The sequence below is a fragment of the Arachis ipaensis genome, chromosome B10 (assembly GCF_000816755.2).
Source record: "Arachis ipaensis cultivar K30076 chromosome B10, Araip1.1, whole genome shotgun sequence".
In the NCBI taxonomy this organism is placed as follows: domain Eukaryota; kingdom Viridiplantae; phylum Streptophyta; class Magnoliopsida; order Fabales; family Fabaceae; genus Arachis; species Arachis ipaensis.
The window spans coordinates 301,004-319,652 of NC_029794.2; the positions used below are offsets into that span (position 1 = coordinate 301,004).

General features: G+C 34.6%; 2 protein-coding genes and 1 pseudogene across 2 annotated transcripts; all 3 read right to left on the minus strand.

The window, feature by feature from the left end:
* LOC107622648 lies at positions 79-6,199 on the minus strand (annotated as a pseudogene).
* LOC107621982 (NDR1/HIN1-like protein 12) lies at positions 8,254-9,962 on the minus strand. The gene has a single exon (XM_016323929.2). It carries the CDS (start codon positions 9,071-9,073, stop codon positions 8,456-8,458), a length of 618 nt encoding a protein of 205 aa, XP_016179415.1. The 5' UTR covers positions 9,074-9,962; the 3' UTR covers positions 8,254-8,455.
* Positions 11,197-13,563, minus strand: LOC107623909 (pentatricopeptide repeat-containing protein At1g77360, mitochondrial-like). Its single transcript, XM_016326310.2, has one exon. It carries the CDS (start codon positions 13,270-13,272, stop codon positions 11,797-11,799), a length of 1,476 nt encoding a protein of 491 aa, XP_016181796.1. The 5' UTR covers positions 13,273-13,563; the 3' UTR covers positions 11,197-11,796.

An 18,649-nucleotide genomic window follows, 5' to 3' on the forward strand; every position in this document is an offset into this window, starting at 1 on the left:
AACTGAGATGTTCAATATTTTATTTTAGCCTAGTCAGAAAGAAACTCTTATATACCACCATGGTACATAACAAAAGAGTTTATGAGGCAAAATCTATTAATTTGCTTGCATTAATAATAAGCATATGTTAACAACAATTATCAACATTTAGTCATATACAAAATTAGGCTCCAAAAGCCTCCTATGGGGATACTCAGGGAGACACACTTTTACAAGCCTCTCTACCAATGCACCAAACTCGATTACGGCTTGGTGTGCTAGTTACAGAGTTGGCTTTGGCCTCTGCAGATGAAAGCTCTAAATCAGAATTACTATCGCAACTAGATTCACAGTACTGTCCATCTGCCTTGTTCATCTTATCAATCAACGAGTGCTTGACATGTGAGCTAGCCACCCAAGATTCTGAAAGACTTGTCCCAGGAGAGTAAGAATTAATTGATGCCATGGGGGAATTCGGATTGCTTAAAGCATCCTCCTGCAGTATATCCCCTATTCTAGATAGTATGCTTAAGGCTAAACTTGCAAGAACTCTGGAATATGCTTCCAGAATGGAATGCCCAATATCCTGCAGAAAGAAGCAGCTAACATTACCACTTTAATGTTTGAAAATTTTCCACGCCATTGATAAGGAGAAACTTTTGGACCTCAACGACTCATAATTCTCTCTTTTCATTCTTGTAGGAAAAAGATCTTCATTTTATAACACAAAAAAATATGTTTAAGATATTTTAGTATGACATTCTAAGGTAGATTAATTTTACAGTTTGAAAAGATCTTTCAAACCAAGATCAATCTAAAAAGATCTTTGTAGACAATAATTCAATATGACATGGATTTTTCATTTTTCTTGGGGACAAATATCAGTAACATGCTTGTTATTGAAGCAGATAAATGAAAGCGTATGTAGGAAACTTTCCAAACTTAGAATAAGTAACATTTAGAAACTCACCTTGCCATACTGAACTTTGGCAGCATCAAGAAATGTTTGAGGAAGGTTTGGGTATCTACTTTTAAGCAGTTTTAAAAGAGTTTGTGCGCGGTCCAACCACAGCCCCACCTTTTCGGTACTTGGCATGGAGTCCTTCATGAAAGGCCATGAGGTTCGTAGTGGGGACTTGCCACTATCTTCTTGTGTAATTCTCATTCTTTCTTTCCATGAAAACATAGCGGCTTCTAATTTATTAACAGTCTCTAAGGCTTTATGTTCAGTTTTTAAATTAAGATACTTGAGCATTTCTTCTCCACTGCTTGATTCAGCTGTCAAAACCATGTACAATTCCTCTCCCAGGCTTGCCTTTCCAGACTGAAAATGCAGAGATTATTTTAGTCGATGATTCAATGAAGATTGCATTACCTATGATTCAATGAAGATTGCATTACAGTGCACAGAAAGTTTATCTAGCATTATGATTGCATATTTCTTGATCCAAGAATGAAAAAACTTGCAAATTTTCTTGTGTTACCAGATTAAGAATTAACAACCAATACTATTCCTTATAATGGAATGTTCTATTCATGTTCATACTTTATACATTTATACCTAACCATAGATTCATCCTATTTTTCTGGTATCTTGAATCGTCACTATTGGGAATATAGTGGTTGAGGTTAACAAAAACATATAATTCCAAGTCTCCAGAGTTCCAAGTCTCACCTTTAGAAGTGCATCTTTAATAATTGTTGGAACAGGCATTTCAAGCAAAATATTATCATTTATCGATTTGGCAGCCTTGAATATTTGGTGTACCACCCTTCCCCGGTGAATCAACCTCTTTCGTTCAGTCTCCGAAAGCCCAGTACTTGGTACTTGGGGTGAGGGCAACCACCATCTTTTGCTTTGTCTTACACTCATGCTCCTCCTTTCTGCCCGGCTTCCTCCCTCTTCATACCAAAACTCAGTATTCACCATGGATTCTAGTGTCTCCTGTCAGTCAAAACATTAAGATGTCAATACAGTCTACATAGTGATTCTACAGGATGTTTATAAAATGAAGATTTTGACCTACAATAAGCATAGAGTCCAATTTCTGAAGTGCTGGAAGATTCATGTGGACATCAGAACGAGCTTTCGGGGTCATTATCTGTTCAAACACGATGACTATCTTATTGTACTGCAGTGTGATTCATATAAAATGTTAAATCATTTCCATTCCAGATCAAATGAAACAATACCTCAAAGATTCCACCATTGGCAGCATTTTGCTTTGCAGGAACCAACTCAACCATATAGTTTGTAGGAGACAGCAACCAGTCCATTTCTCTTTGCCATTTGCTCTTCCGTTCTTCAGGTAACGGTTCCAATTTCCACAACTCACCAAACACCGTCACTGCATATTTTGGGATTACAAACTCATATTAAATTCAGAGACAAATTTTTTTGAAAATATATGTAATTTTCTCATATATAAATGGAAGTGAGAGATTGAAAAAAGGTAAAATGCATCGAAAGCAAACCTGATAGGCTAAAGATGGCATTAGACAAAGCTAAAGCTGTATTGAGGCCCTTAGTTCCTCCTGTAATATCATCACCTAGCAGCAACTTTGAGAACTTTTCTCTCATGGCTTCCACATCCGAACACTGCATAGCATAAGCAGGCTTCTCTTTGACATAAAAATGTTGAGGACTCTNTTCATTTTCAAACATTGTGAAGAGAATGATCTGAAAGTATCTTTACTGGATGAACAACTGAAGTCATCGTCATTGAATGAATCGGTTATACATCCATCTCCTCTGCTAGTTCTGCTTTCATCTTCAGAAGATTGGTTGTCATGAATGCAACTCTCAAGGCCATCATATGTCATAATCCCTGAAACATTCCAGTGTTAAAAGTTGTCAAACAATTAATTGGGTGGTTTGCTGGTTGTTGCTATTTTTAACAAAAGCTACTCAGCAGCATTTTACAAAGTTATTATCAAGCTTCTTAAAAGCACGAGCTCATAAGGAGTCAGAGTTATACCAAGGTCATTATATTCAACATCAATAATTATTTAGCAGGTCAAACATCTCTGCTGGACGATTTAGAAAACATTGACAAGGGACAAGAAATATAGAACATGTGTTAGTTATCCTGTCCTCTTCAGTCTTAAATGTTGAGAAATTGTTTATCTAAAGACATGTGAAGTAATAAAACTATAACACAAACATAAGCGGTTGGTTATAGTTAATACTTAAATATGTTTAGACAAAATAATCTTAGTACACAATTGTTGTATGAAATGCTTCCACGAAGACATGCCACACAATAAGGCACTCAGGTTCAAAATCACACAAGAGAGCATTAGTCAAGTTTGTCACATGCAACTAGATTTGAAGAGATTGGACGCTAATCCTTTTTATCAATTCGTGGTTAACTTTTTGAATAAAATAAAATAGCACTATGAGAACTTTTCATTTTAGGAAAAAAGGAAAAACATATTAAATGTTCCAACATTACTAAAAGTTTTAATTTTATTCTCAAACTCAAAGTATAAAATCTTTTGGTGTTGCCCAATATTTTTAAATTAAATGTTCCAACATTTACCAAAAGTTTTAATTTAATTTATTGATTAATCAGGAAGTAATTACTAATTACCCGTATTTATTTAGAAGTGATTTTATCTATTTCTGCAATATTATACTTTATTAAAATCTATGTATTAATTTGGAACTACATGTAGCTCTTGAAAGGTAGGGAAGAAAGAGGTACAATCCACAATCTCCATCCCAATCCAAATCCGAAGATACAGTACAGTGTATGCATAGTTTTCAATTTTTGAAAGTCCTCAATTGAATTTGTATTTGCCTGTGGCAGGGGGAGTTGCAGAGGAAGTAAGTAGGCACAACCCAATTAAATAAATGTACATTTGACCCAGAGACCAAGCTAGTAACTAGTAAGTGGGGTACACACACTACACCCTTCATTCGCTTCATTCATTGTACGCTGTATACTTCTAAAATTTGCATCTATAGATGCACCTAATCAATTGACGTGCAACATCATGAATCTTTGAAAATCTTAGGCGCTTATAGGTCACTTAGGACCTGTTTAAAAAGTTTTAAAAGTAATTTTTTTGAACTTTTGATTTATGAAAAGTAATAGTATTAATGTTTCGTACAATTTTTAAAATTAAATTGCAGCTTTTTAAAAAGTTATTTAATAATTTACAGAGAAGTTAAAAAAAATTACTTCTCTCATAATACTATTACTTTTTATCACATTTCTATAAAATAAGCACTTTTAGAACTAAAAATCCAAATACAAAATAACTTATTTATAAGTTACTTTTAATATAGTCATTTATTATTTAAGCTATTTAAGCTATTTATAAGTTGTTTCCTCAAACTGGGCTCTTTTTGACAAAATAGCTTAAACAATAAATGATTATATTAAAAGTAGCTTATAAAAAAGTTATTTTGTGTTTGGATTTTTAGCTTTAAAAATACTTATTTTATAGAAATGTGATAAAAAGTAATAGTATTATGAGAGAAGTCATTTTTTTAACTTCTCTATAAGCTCCTAAATAGCTTCTTAAAAAGCTGCAATTTAGTTTTAAAAATTGTACCAAACATTAATACTACTACTTTTCATAAGTTAAAAGTTCAAAAAAACTACTTTTGAAGCTTTCCAAACGGGCTAATACTCTCGTATTAAACTGACACTAAGTAGTCATTTATTTATTTATTTATTTTACGTGGGAACTTAGTATAGTATCAGGTAGTGACAGTGATATATAAACTCTTTCAGTGAAATTTTCTACTATAACCATTCAAATTTTTAGGAGAGATTTCATATATTTATTTTTGAGAAATCATACTAGAAATTTTCTACTATAACTTTTTATATTTTTTCTTAATACTAGAAAAGAAAGATGTACGTGTATATGCAACATTTATCGTCCCTTGATTTAATTTGGATTGTCCCGCCCTGATGATATGGTTATATTAACGATAAACATTTTTTTTTTTGAATAATAATAATATTTTATTAAGAGGAGTATGGGAACTTACTGGCTTGGTGGTCACGATCAAAATCAGTGCTAATTTTGGGTGTCCTGGTGCAGCAAGCTAGTCTTTTCTTCATCACTAACATCCTTTTCCTCCTTCAAAGAAACGACACTGTTGCTTCAAAGAAACTGTTGCAAATATATGTTATCCAAATAAATTTATTTCCAACAATTAATTGTATCCTCATATCAAATATCTTTGTCTAATTAATAATTATTAAGAAAACAGCTTTTAGCTCAAGCACCGATCCAATACAAAAGATACACATACAATTAGAGACATTAATCAATTCAAATCTAAGGCTACGCAAAATGTTTGGTTTGATCATGCATTCATGTGAGAATATTATATTTCTACGTAACTTTATTATTATAAATCATATTAATCTTCATCATCAAGTACACGGATGTCACGTGTTATGTTAAGAAGGGATTAATTAATTAATTATGCAATAGGCAAAGTTAGGGGAAAAGAATACGGGAAAGTAAAATAGAAAAAGCAGTGTGTTTGAGCGGAAAAAAGGCACTACTTATGGAAACCTTTTGAAGGTAGTAATCAAGATGAGGTCAAAAAAGCCAAGAAAACAGGGATCTGCACCATCCATGTGCCCATCCCAGATTTACACGTTACAATTACACCTTTTCCTTCTGGAAAAGTCTAAGGCGAACAACTTTGTTAAATTCTGGCTAGCAGTATGTAACCAGCAAAAAAAGTGAGCCATTAGATGAAATCTCACACCAATCTTATACTATTAAAATTATCATTGATGACTATTTAATGGCTACAAATCACAAAAGTTACTGGTCTCATAGCATTCCTCTTTCCTTCTTCATTTTCTTTTTATAATAATATTTTTTTATTCAAAATCAAAATGTTTCAACGGATACTAAAAAATTAAATCAAAAGAAAATGGAGAAGCTCAGCGAAGATGGAGCTGAAGTTATAGTAGAACACTTGGAGAGATAAATAAAGAAGCGTAAAACGTAACAAGCATTAAGAAAATTTTATACCTGAGCACACCAAAATTATTGTTCAAACTTCACTACTTCTTCAATGGCGTTTTTAATTTTCTGAAGGTGCTTTGTTTCAAGTTTCTATACGAGCTTATCGAGGATAGAGGAATGAAGAATGAAAACGAGATTGAATTGAATTCAAGAAGAAATGCAGTAATGGAGCGATGTGAGTTTGCATTTAATAGTGAGAGAAACAACAAGAGCAGCATATCAAGCATTCAAAGTTGATGTGATGTGATGTGAACGTGATGCCACCCAATGCATTCTTCTCAAATAAATCTTTATCGTCAAAGTTTCTACGGTCACGATTGTAGGAACACCGACCGCGAGAAATCGGGCTCAAGTGGGCCCATTTTACGTTTGGGTCCAAAGTGGGCCCTATTCATGAGGGGGCTCAACGATAGCGCCGTCATTACCATTCCATGTATGATGTGTCTACATCTTAAGCTATGTTGCCACATATTCTCATTTCCTTGGCCCAAACAATTCAATTCTTAACGTTTACATTTTATAATTTTATTTTTAGTGGCCTACACTACAAAATCAAGGGGTAGGTTTGTCTTTAACTTTCTTATTTTAAAAAGAAAGTTAAGAATTTGAATTTGAAAAAGGGCGTTATCGCAATAAATATTTATATCTCACTTTTGTTAGGTTATTAATGTTTTGTTATACACTTATACTTGAATTTCAATTATGCTTTTTTCATAAATAAAATAAGTGAAGATATAGCTATAGATATTTCAATAATAATGATTTTACTCTTCAAAAATAAAAAGTCACAGATAGCAATAAAATATTAAAACAAAAATGTTAGAGGATGAATAAAATTTATTATTTTGTGCTATCATTTAGTCATCAATATTTAAAAGTGTAGATTAAAAGTAGGTTCAGACTAAAAGAATTAAATTGATGATTAAAAATGCTGATAAAAAATAATAAAATTTGTTGTCTCTTGAATCTTGAGCTTTTTTATTTTAAAAATATAAGATATGATACGTTTTATGATATACTTTTGATACATGCTTCAAATGTTCGTGATATAAAGAATTTAAGTATTATTTAGTAGTTATTAGTTTATATTTTTAAGTATTAGAATATTATATTTAATTTTATATATTTTGATTTTATTTATTTAATTACTAGATTAGATTTTATTTTAATGAGTTTAAGATTTCTTTTATTTTAATCTAATAAGATGTTATAAATACATTTTAAATTATTATTATAGCCGTCATTGAGTGATTAGAGGTGTGAAAATCCCCCTTTTTAATTTCGTGATAAAATCATAGTGTAGATAAGTGAAATTGAGTGAGTGATTGAGTCTCTCTTATTATATCAAAAAAATAGGTAGAATGTTTAATGAGTCCCTTTGATTCAGTTATGAACTAGATGTGAATAAGTTAAGTTTAGTGAGTTTCTATCTTATTGTATCAAAAAATTAAATAAAAAAATAAAATAATTCTCTTTGTATTTAATTTTAAACTTTTTTTATTTTAATTTATCTTTTCTTTTTCAATTTCAGTAATTATCTTTTTGTTTATCCCTTATTTCATAACAACTTTTATTTTTTCATTTTTTTTAATATATAATACAAGCTTGAAAGTTGAAATATTAAAATACTAATATATTAGAGATATCCAAAAAGAGGGAAATGAATTAAAAACAATATAGGTGTTACCATTAAACTTAACAACAAAGGTATTGCCAAATACCTAATACTTACCCTACAATATGCTCGAGAGAGCAAAGCTTCACTAGAAAGTTTCCAAAAAGAAGCAAAAGGTGCAAATCATTGACACTTTTTCAACGTTGAAGAAAGGATTTGGATTTTACTTGTCTTTTCCTTACGGATGAATCTTTCACTATTAACTCTCAATTTGAATTTCGTAATATTTTCCCTCTTCTTTGTTTGCTTACTTTTTTTTATCAAAGATAGGAGACTCGAACCCGCAACCTCTTAATTGAGTATGGAAATACTATATCATTTGAGCTGTAACTCATTGACCCTTGTTTGCTTACTTGGGTGTAAGTTGAAAACAAAATTAGTGATAATAAAGTTTGCCAGCTAAAATTAACTATAAAATAAATTAAATAAATAAAAGATGAACTTATTTTGTAATTTCTGCAAAATAATATATCAAACTTTCTCACTTTTAAGTACAACAAAAAAAAATTTCTTTTCTGTTTTCACTCTATTTTATTGTTAGTCGACCACCCAAATTAGTTAAAATATAAAAATAAAAGGAGAAGGGTTTCATGCCGGAAATATATTATGAAACACTGAGACATGTTTGCTGAGTTACACATGAAGAAATATTAAGACATGACAATCTACTTGAAAAGCAAAGAATCTAAGAATAGATACTGAATTTTATTAGCTGAAATAATATCTACATAGGCAAGAAAAATAAGAATATGTAAGTTGAATTATGAAAGAAGGAGGAGAATAAGAAGAGATTCATTTTGATTTTGAGGTGCACCTATTTGGAATATAGCTGCCATTCAAAGGATGGAACTTGAGTTGACAGTTCAAGCGGCACAAGAACTTAACAGATCCTACAGGCCCTATCCTCCACCGAGTCCTTGCATTTCCCTTGAAATCGAAGGCAATCTCATTCTTCTTCCAAGAATCATCCACTTTCTCCATTTGATCAGGAGTCAAAGGAATGGAAGAAGACTGAATAACATAGTTAAGATCCTTAGTACTATTCTTAGGAACCTCCAAAGAATCCGCAACGAGCACGGCTATGCCTTGGCCTTGGAAGCTGATGTTGAAGCTTATGTCAGAGAAAGTAGCATGAGCCTTGGCATTGCCATTGTGAGCCCTCACAATGACTGTGAGCTGTGTCTGGAGGAGGCCGGCGTAGTCGTTCCGGAGAAGGTCTAAATGAGCATTGGTGATGCTGATCACAGGTACTCTTGGATGGATGACCAAGTATGCAATGAAAACTACTATCCCTGCAATCACAACTGCTATGGCTATGATGGTGCATAGGATCGCTGCTAGCCAGATCAAGGGGTTCGTTCGGCCCTGCCGCCGATGGAGGTCGAGTTTTCTCTTGAAAGCCGTAGGCATAGAGCATGAATCAATCAGTCTTGAGGGACTAAAACATTCTTTTTCCCACTGCTCTGCTTTCTCTCTGTTTTGCTCTGTGTTGTGGTGAAAAGAGAGCAGTTTGGCTTCAGAACATGAAGCACATAAACAATTTGGGTTCTTTATCTCTATTTACAATGGGGTTTTAGTATCTTCGTTTAATTCCTTTCCCAACTTTAAAGCATTTGATCCTGTTAAGAATATATTCAAATTTTGTGAGACTATGATTTCCCTACTGTTTATATGATTAGAAACTTCAATTGCCATATAGCAAATATTACCCATGAACTGGGAATCTTGGTTTATATGTTAATTGTGAAAAGGTAAAATACCAAACTTGCATTGCTAGATGCAAAATCCTTCTTCTTACTCTGCCTTCATAGCAAATTCTGTTCTCAAGTATAAGGGGGTCCACACTTGCATGCGTAAAGCATATATTAACTAGTACATATTCCTACTTGGGGAGAATTACAATTTACAACCTTATACACACTTCTAGATTAGCAAATAACATTTTATCTTTACGTCTTAGTAGTAAACACTAGCATAAAAGATTATAAAGAAATAGTAAATATACATTTTTCCCCCTTGCTTTAAAAACAAACTTGTTGTAAAAGAACGTTTTCCTATTTTTAGGTGACTGTATCCAGAGTTACACATTCAAAATAAACACTGCAAATCTTATGTCTAGGATATGTAACGCGTATGAATCACACTCAGTTATATACTGATTCCCCCTCTTATTTAAACCTGATTAAGCACTCTATCAAGTACAACTTATGTTTTATAAAAATATATATACATGAATTTAGTTAGACCATTTTTACATAAAAAAGCAGCAACTGCTTTATCAGACGCATAAATGTTAAGGGTACAAAACTAACAGAATGATTCGCAAACTATGAGAAGCCTTAATAAGGTCTAGAAACGAATCAGCTTTATCCATGAAATTTTTCACAAGTGCAGTGTAATAGAACAAACCAAGGTAACTAATAACAGTTTGCTTGCAAGTTTGTACTACATATTCAATCATACATTACAACGATAGCTGCACGCATTAAGCGATGAATGTGTGAACTATAGAACAGAATCATAACATCGTACAAACACTGATAATTCCTGTGCATAATTTGATACTGAAAACCGAATAAACAGACCGCACTTAACATTAGTTTAGTGCACTAGTGCCTCACGCTTACATTTGGTTTAAGTAAAGCTTTCATAAGAATGACCACCGTTCCAAACATTCACAAATCACAAGAATAACTAAACAGGAAACCTTGAATAAAATGTGAGAATTCAAACATCAACCCTTGCGCCAACTGTTGGCCATCTAATGCTGCTCATGCTTGTCAAATATTTGCAACGACAACTGCCGGGGCTTGGCATTTGCAGCACAATCTTGCGGACGACTTTCAAAGGTAATTGAAGATCAGAAAAATAGAAGATAAACACAAACTAACCAAAACAGAGACAAGGACTATTGTTAAGTCCTGTGGCTCTGGAGAAAGATTGCTCCTGTCAATCAATTCTTAATCTCTTCAAGAGCATGGCAAACTTGCAAAAATAAATTGATGATCTCTCCAAATTGAAGAACAATATCACAGGTATCCACCTGGTATTGAACTTTTCCTTCTAAGTTTGCCAAACTTAAAAGAAAACAAGACCCTCAGAGTGGCATGCAGACCACTAAAGGAGCTTTTATCCTTCAACTATAAAAGTTGGATCCTCAATACCATGTTCCCCATTTGCATCACCAAGGTGATGACAAAAATGACAGGACATGATACATGAGGCGTTTGCATTCAAGACCCACATATAATTAGTAAAAATTCCATATTACAAATAGTAACCAGATATGCTGCTACCCCTTTGTAACACTCAATACTTCATGAGTATTAGATCACAGTACTTCTGCAATCTGAACTGTAATGGAAGGCAACCAAAATTGCCAAGCTTGGTAAGCTCACATATTAAAGCATTTTGAGCAAAAGAAGAGGGGGAAATTGCTGGAGAATGAAAATATAGAAACTCCACCATGGTTGTACGGGTGATACAAATAAAAAAAGCCAGAGAACCAGAGTGTGAATGAGTGAAAGATAAAGCTGGGCAGAACTGTAAAAGCATTAGGCTTTCCCAGTGGATGGTGTTTAAGGAAGGTAGGCTTATTTGCAACCTTACTACCACAAGTGGAGAGATTATTTCCAGCATTCGAACTCGTGATTACCACATCACAAGTCATCACCCGTACCATTGAGGTGAAGACTTAACCTCCAGCTAAAATACTAACGTTATTTTCAAAGCAAATTATTCACGCATACAAAGCAATTCATATTATGGTAACTCCATAATATGTGGAAACTCAAAATCCTCACGCACAAAGAAACTACAATTCAGGAGCCTCAATGAAGTTCATCTCAATTCTCAAGTAGCACTGTTGCCAACTTCAAAAATACCAACCTCATGAACATGAAATAGAAGACAGAAGAATCAAGAATAATGACCACCTGTAAACATTTAACATAAACATGTAATATGAATGGAAGAAAGACTATAGACAACAAAAATAACTCCCGATGCAAAAGAATTTCAAAGGGAAAGGCTTACCGCGAGGGAGTGAAAGGATAAAACTCATTTAACACTATCTCAGTCAGTGATGGCTATATACTGAAAAGTTCAACACAAAAAGAAAAGGTTTGTCTAAATTACAATTTGCCATGAGCTTTCCACCTCCTGGACAGACTGTCATATCTGTCCCTCGCAGTCCTACTATCTCTATAGAATGCATCCTTCAACTTTGCCATTGTGGACTCATATATCATGATCTTCCTATCCAGCATGTCTTCTGCTGACCTTTTCACCTCCGAGAGCCGGCCCAGCTGACAAAGACCAAGTAGCACCTCATTGGCAGCATCACTGAGCGGCTTAATATGATTCTCAACCATGTAAGTCCAAATCGATTGCGCTGCCTCAGGATCATCACGATCAAAGAACATTGCAATGGCCGAGGTACAGTTGGTACTGGTGGGCGGGCACTCGTTCTTCACCATCTCGTTGAAGAACCTCTCGGCCACATGAACCTTCTTGTTCCTCACCAAACACTCAAAAACAATGTTATAAGTGAGGGAGTCAGGGAAAACACCCTGAAAGGCCATCTGATCGAGCAGGCGAAAGGCGTGATCTATCTGATTGTTATTGCAAAGCAAGCCAATGACAGCATTGTACATTACTAAGTTAGGGACTACCAAGGCACTCTCAAGCATGACATCCCACAAAATAACAGCATTAGCGGCATCGTTTTGCTTGATGATAATATCAAGAGCATTGGTAAAGAATTTCAAACCTGGGAAGCAGTCATGGTCCTTCATCACCTTCAAGAACTTGACAGCCTCATCAACCTGCAATGCACGAACCAATGTCATCAAGAAAGCATCGTAGGCAGCCATGTTCTTCCTATCCCAACCAATTCTAACCACCATCTCGCCGAACGTGCTCTTGGCCTTGGCGGCATTTCCTTCCTTCTCCCAGCCCTCCAGCAAAATGGCGAAAGTATCCCCGTCGGGAGGAATCTTGCCCTTGATCTTGTGGAAGAAGTCCAATGCGACGGTTGTCTGATTATCCTCGCGGCAGATGGCGCTGAGGAGGGAATTGACGGCAACAACGTCGGGCTGAATGCCGTACCTGTCCATAACATCGAAGCTCATAAAGGCTTCATTGAACCTGCCAGCAGTGCAGTAGCTCTCGAAAACGGAGACAAAGGTGGGCAATGCCAGCTGCTTTTGCTGCTTCATGGACCTGATGGCGTCCCACATGTACTCAAACACCCCGTTCTTCCCCAACAGGTCCACCATCAAGTTCCAGGCGTGGCCCGAGTGCTTTTGAAGCTGCCCGGCCCACCGGAAGAACTTCACGGCCGACGACGGCACGCTGTAGCACAGCCCGAGGACCTCGTGGACCTCATCGTGGGAAGGCCGGATCCCGCAGTTAGTTAGGGCAGTTTCGATGTCGTTAGGAGGGGTTCGCGTCAGCAGCTCGCACAGTTTTCTCGCATTTGGGGACACGTGCACCGCGTCCCGGTGTGATGGGAATTGGTTCGGTCGTTGGGGTTTCGGAATCTTCGCTTCTTGTTGCTGTTTGTTGGAGGCAGTGCTTCTTCTGGGGTTTGACGCCAATGCCTCCATGATTGGGTTTGATTTTGGGTTTTGAGATAAACCCCAACTCGAGAGAGGATCACAGATTTCTTAGATTGAATTGGAGAAACCAATATCGAATGTTTGAATGTTTGAATTGAGATAATTTCGGGTCTCTGTAGACTGGCAGAGGCGGAAGCACAGAAGGCTGGCGACGACGATTGCGGCCAGTCCAAACTCGCCGGTAACTGGGAACACTGCAAAATAAGCACAACTTTTTTCTGTTTCCGTTTCCTTTTCTTTTTCTTTTTTTATATCAAATTTATAAAATACGAGAATTTTCGTTTTGAAAACTAGAGAAAATGAGAAAGAGCTTTTGATCGGGGGAGATTTAAATTTTTAAGAATTTGAAAATATATTTAAATTTTTTACTTTCTCAAAATCTAATACACTGATTCTATGTTTATTTGGATTTAGTAGACTAAATGAAAAAATTAAATATGATTTTCGTTGTACTGATTTGATTGATATATAGATGCATTTATGTATAAGTATGAGAATTTTTAAAATAGGACAAATTAAACTTAGAAATCGATATGTTCAGATTTTGAAAAAGTCAGAATTTAAATGTATTTTTTAATCTTCAAGAATATAAATATCTACGGACAAAAAAATCAAAGACCTATTTATCATTTTCTCTAAAAACTATTATATGGCGCTTTAGTTACTTTGTCCTAATTAATTTTCTATGTTCTAACAAAGTAAAAGGTTAAATATATTTATTATTTTAATATTTTGTTTATATATCTTTTATTTTTAATTAATCACCATTTGAACCATATTTTGATCATGACTAAAGAAGGCTCTACTAGAATTTTTAAATAGAAAAAAAATTTGGTGCAACGCAATACTAAAAAAGTTAGAATTAGATCTAACGTTAACTTAAATCAACCAAATAAAGACGTGGAGATTGCTACTCCATGTGTTGAGAAGAATCAACCAACCAATATAAATATGGTCATCAAACAAATATATGTACTGATAATCTGATGGAGAAGACAGTAAATCAGGAGACCGAAAGTGAAGAAAAATAAATAGACTCTCGAGACCAAACCTCCACTGAAAAAAATAACCAAAATGAAAAGAACTAAGAAATTGGAAGTGATCCTTGAGGAAATGAAGCTCCTCCTGATTTTGGGCCTTGGATATTGGTTGAACGCCATATTAGGCGAAAAAATATCCTAAATAATTAAGGAAAGATCGGAGGTATGATTGATCAAGATCTTCCTATAAATCAGGAAAGAGATGATGAGGGAGATATGCCCATTAATGCTAACGGCTCGCGATTCAATACCTTGCACGAGGAAAAAACAGACATGACGTCTAAGAATTCCATGTCATCGTGGCCTTGAATATGTCTAATGGGCTTGGTCCTGAAAAGCCCATGTTGTGAACAATAAAAGTTAATCTACTCAAAAAAATATTACAGATTGGGGCCGGTAAAAACTCACAAAGTAGTAAAAAAGGCCTTCATAACAAAGCTGGTGCCCACAGTGCTGACAAAGGAGTGAAACCCACCTCTAATAGCAAGGTTCCACCTCCTTCTCTTGAAGGTTCTAAGATCCCTATTCTTATGACTCCAAAGAAGAAATCTCCAAAAGCAAAAGACATGGAAGGGTAGTGATAAATTATATATGACATCTTCAAAAGGAACAATATGAAGCTTATGATGCTATGAAGCAAGTATTTTCTGGTCAGGAAAGTTTTGCAGTAAGGAATAATCATTTAATGTTAAATGCAAGTTCTTCTGGCTTTCAGCTGACTCTCGTGACGGATCATGATGCCAGAAAATACCTTGAAAGACCTACGGATGTGATTATGCTTGATTCTAGTGACAAGAAAGTAAAAAGAGTGATAATTTCCTGGGTAAGCAACACGACAAGTCGGGGCCTCATGCCCAGGTTTGATTTAGTCGTTGGTGACTTTTTTCCTTTTAGTTTGTTATCATGAATGTTATTGTTGGAATTGCCGGGGTGCTAATAGCAAAACTTTCCACTCTCTCATCAAAGACCCCAGAAAGGAATATGATGCTAATTTCAGGATTTTGCTAGAATCTCAAATTAGTGGGTGCATGGTTTACAGATCAAAAATAAAATTGGTTTTGATAGCTCCTTCATTGTCGAAGTCAATGGACGTTCTGGTGGTGTCTAGTGCCTTTGGGACTCTAGTACATAAAAAGTTGATGTCTTGGAGCAAAATTGCCAGTTAGTTCATCTCAAGGTTATTGGTGTTGATTTGATTCCTCGGCTCCTCTTTGTGGTATATGGAAGCCCCCAACGCATTAGTAGAGAGAATCTTTGGAACAAGCTGCGATCCCTGGATAGAAATATAAACCTTCCTTAGTGTTTATTAGGTAAATTTAATGCTATCTTTCATGACTATGAGTGTCAAAGGGATTTTGTGAATGCTACGCATAATGTGTGCTCTGACTTCCAAAGATACATCTCTGAATGCGAGCTGGTTGATATGGACTTTGTTTGTTGGTCGTTCACTTGAAAAAGGGAGAACCTTGTCGAGAGATTAGATCGAGGCTCGAGTAATTTAAATTAGCAATTAACTTTCCTGGAAGGGATCTTGAAGCATTTGCCGAATTACTGCACTGACCATACTCCCATCTGCCTGCAACCTTATGCTACTTCTATACATAACAGGAATCGGCAAACTTTTCACTTTGTGGTGGCTTGGCTGTCACACCCGAATTTCAATAATTTGGTCATAAATTTTTGAGATGTCTCTTCCTCTTGGACTAGTAGTACTGTGAGTTTCAAGAATTCTCTTAGAGACTAGAATACTAATGTGTTTGGGGACATTTTCAAGAACAAAAGAACTATATTAAGAAGACTTCAAGGCATTGCTTTTAAATTGGCTACTAGCAATAATTATTTCCTTGAGAATCTTCAAAAACAGCCCTGAGGTGAATATAAAGAGGTGCTGGCCCATAAAGAACTTTTGTGGTACCAAAAATCTAGGTACAAGTGGATCGAGTTCGGAGATCGTAACATGAAATACTTTCACGGATCAACTATAGTTAGAAGAAGATGGAATAAATTATCTTCTCTTGTTGATGATGCAGGCAACCTGATCACAGAACCTAGTCTCTTGGAGGATCTAGCTAAAACTTTTTTTTATGGATCTTGATAAGGATACTTTGTCTGGAGCTCCTTTTGTCCTATATAATTGTTTTTCCAATCTTAACGCTGAGGAGATTAACCGTATTGGCAGCATGGTTACTAATTTAAAAATTAAGGAAACCACATTTAATATGGGGAGTCTTAAAGTGCCAGAGAGAGATGGCACTCAACCCATTTTTTATCAAAGCCAATAGGATTATGTTGGAATGGATTTGTGTTTTCTGGTGCAACATATTTTATTGGATCCAAGGAAGGTTGGAGAGATTAATAAAACCCTTATCACCCTGATTCCTAAAATTGACCATGTTACTAGCCCCAGACAAATGCGTCCTATTAGTCTTTGTAATATTTTTTATAAAGTGATTACCAAGATTCTTGCTAATCAATTGCGCAGGCTTATGAATAAGATTGTCCAGCCTACCGAATATAGTTTTGTCTCTGGCAGACATAGTTCTAATAATATCATTATTGTTCAAGAGGTGATTCATTCTATGAGAAATAAAAAAGCTCAAAAGATTGGATGGCTATTAAGATTAACCTTCAAAAGGCCTATAATAGGCTTAAGAAAAATTTTGTGGAAGACACCCTCAAAGACATCGGGTTCCCTACCCATACCATTAATCTCATTCTTCACTGCATTTCTAATGTTAGAATGAGAGTCTTATGAAATTGTGAGGATCTTGATGAATTCACTCCTGCGAGAGGTATTAGATAAGGAGACTCCATTTCTCCTTATATTTTTGTCCTTTGTATTGAAAGGCTCTCTCAGCTCATCAATGCGGCTGTCGGTCACGGGTTTTGGAAGCCCATCCATATAAAAAGAGATGGGTCGGAGTTATCTCATCTGTGCTTTGCAGATGACCTCATTCTTTTCTCAGAAGCTAGCCTTGATCAAGCAGAGGTCATTAATAAATGTCTTGCTGCGTTTTGTGCTGATAGGACATAGACACTGAAGGTTAAGCACTTGCTCAAATTCATATTCATCGTCGTTTGCTACTCCCTCAGCCATGACAATCTCTTCTTTTCCGACTCCGGCTCTACCCTCCTCCTCCCTCCTACCATCCTCTACTACAAATTTTTCTATCGTTGGAGTTAGCCATGGCCTTGTTTGCATCATAGTCGGCCACTACTATAACTCCCTCGTCATCTGCAACCCTTTTCTCTGTCGCTATGTTAGCTTTTTGCGATCCTGCCACTATTGCTTTCTCTACACTGCCATTATTGTTGTCTCTTTTGATTCTCTCAAGCAAGATTACAAGGTTGTCAGAATTTCTTGTTGCATGGTCGATGATTAAAAAATTATCAAATCAAAACAAGTTTTTTAACATTTAGTTCTTTGATTGAATTAGTCTTTATTAATTTTATAGCATTATTGTATTGCTTGTAGTATTTGCATTGGGGATAGAAAAGGAGTAAGAAAAATTAGGGTCTAAAAAAGGATAATTTAAAGATTTTAAGTAGTCTTTTAAGGTTTGGATAGTTTTGTCATATGGAGCATATCTTTCATGGGTACAATTTTAATTTCGTTTTTTTGTGAGTAAATTTATCAGTGTTAAAATTCTACCGATTTCTATAATTTCATTAAATTTGTAATTAAATTCTTATATTTATAGTTTTTAATTGACTTCTTACATCATTTTAAATTTTATAATTAAATTTTATTGTAAAACAATTTAGAATAAATTAAACATAATATTATAAAAACAAAAAGATGTACAAATTTAAAAATTTAACTCTTAAATATGGGTGTTTTAAATTTGAAAAAGAATAGTCTCTATTAATTTTAACATTTTTAGTATAATAAAAATTTGATTATAAATTTCATAAAATTATAAAGACTGCTGGGAGGGACGGATCTACTTGTATTGGTGTGGGGTCAAGCGCCCCACTATAATTTAAAATTTTTTTGAGTAGTACATGATAATAATATTTATTTGCTCTCATTAAATTATTTACTTTGACTCCACAATAATATGTTACTCGACTTTTAGAATTTGATATCCAATTTGAGAACTTCATATTAAATGTGTATTATAATGATCTATTCTCAAATTTAAATGAGATTAGTGTTCTTTCTTAAAAATTAATTCGAAAAAATATTATTTATTGATATTTGTTTTTTTTAAATTAGTTTTAGTTTTCCTATAATAACTGCAGTAATTGAAAAAAAAAATTAAACTATAAATATCATCAATAACTAATTGTATGGAATGTGAATTTTTAAATTTTTTTTGGTG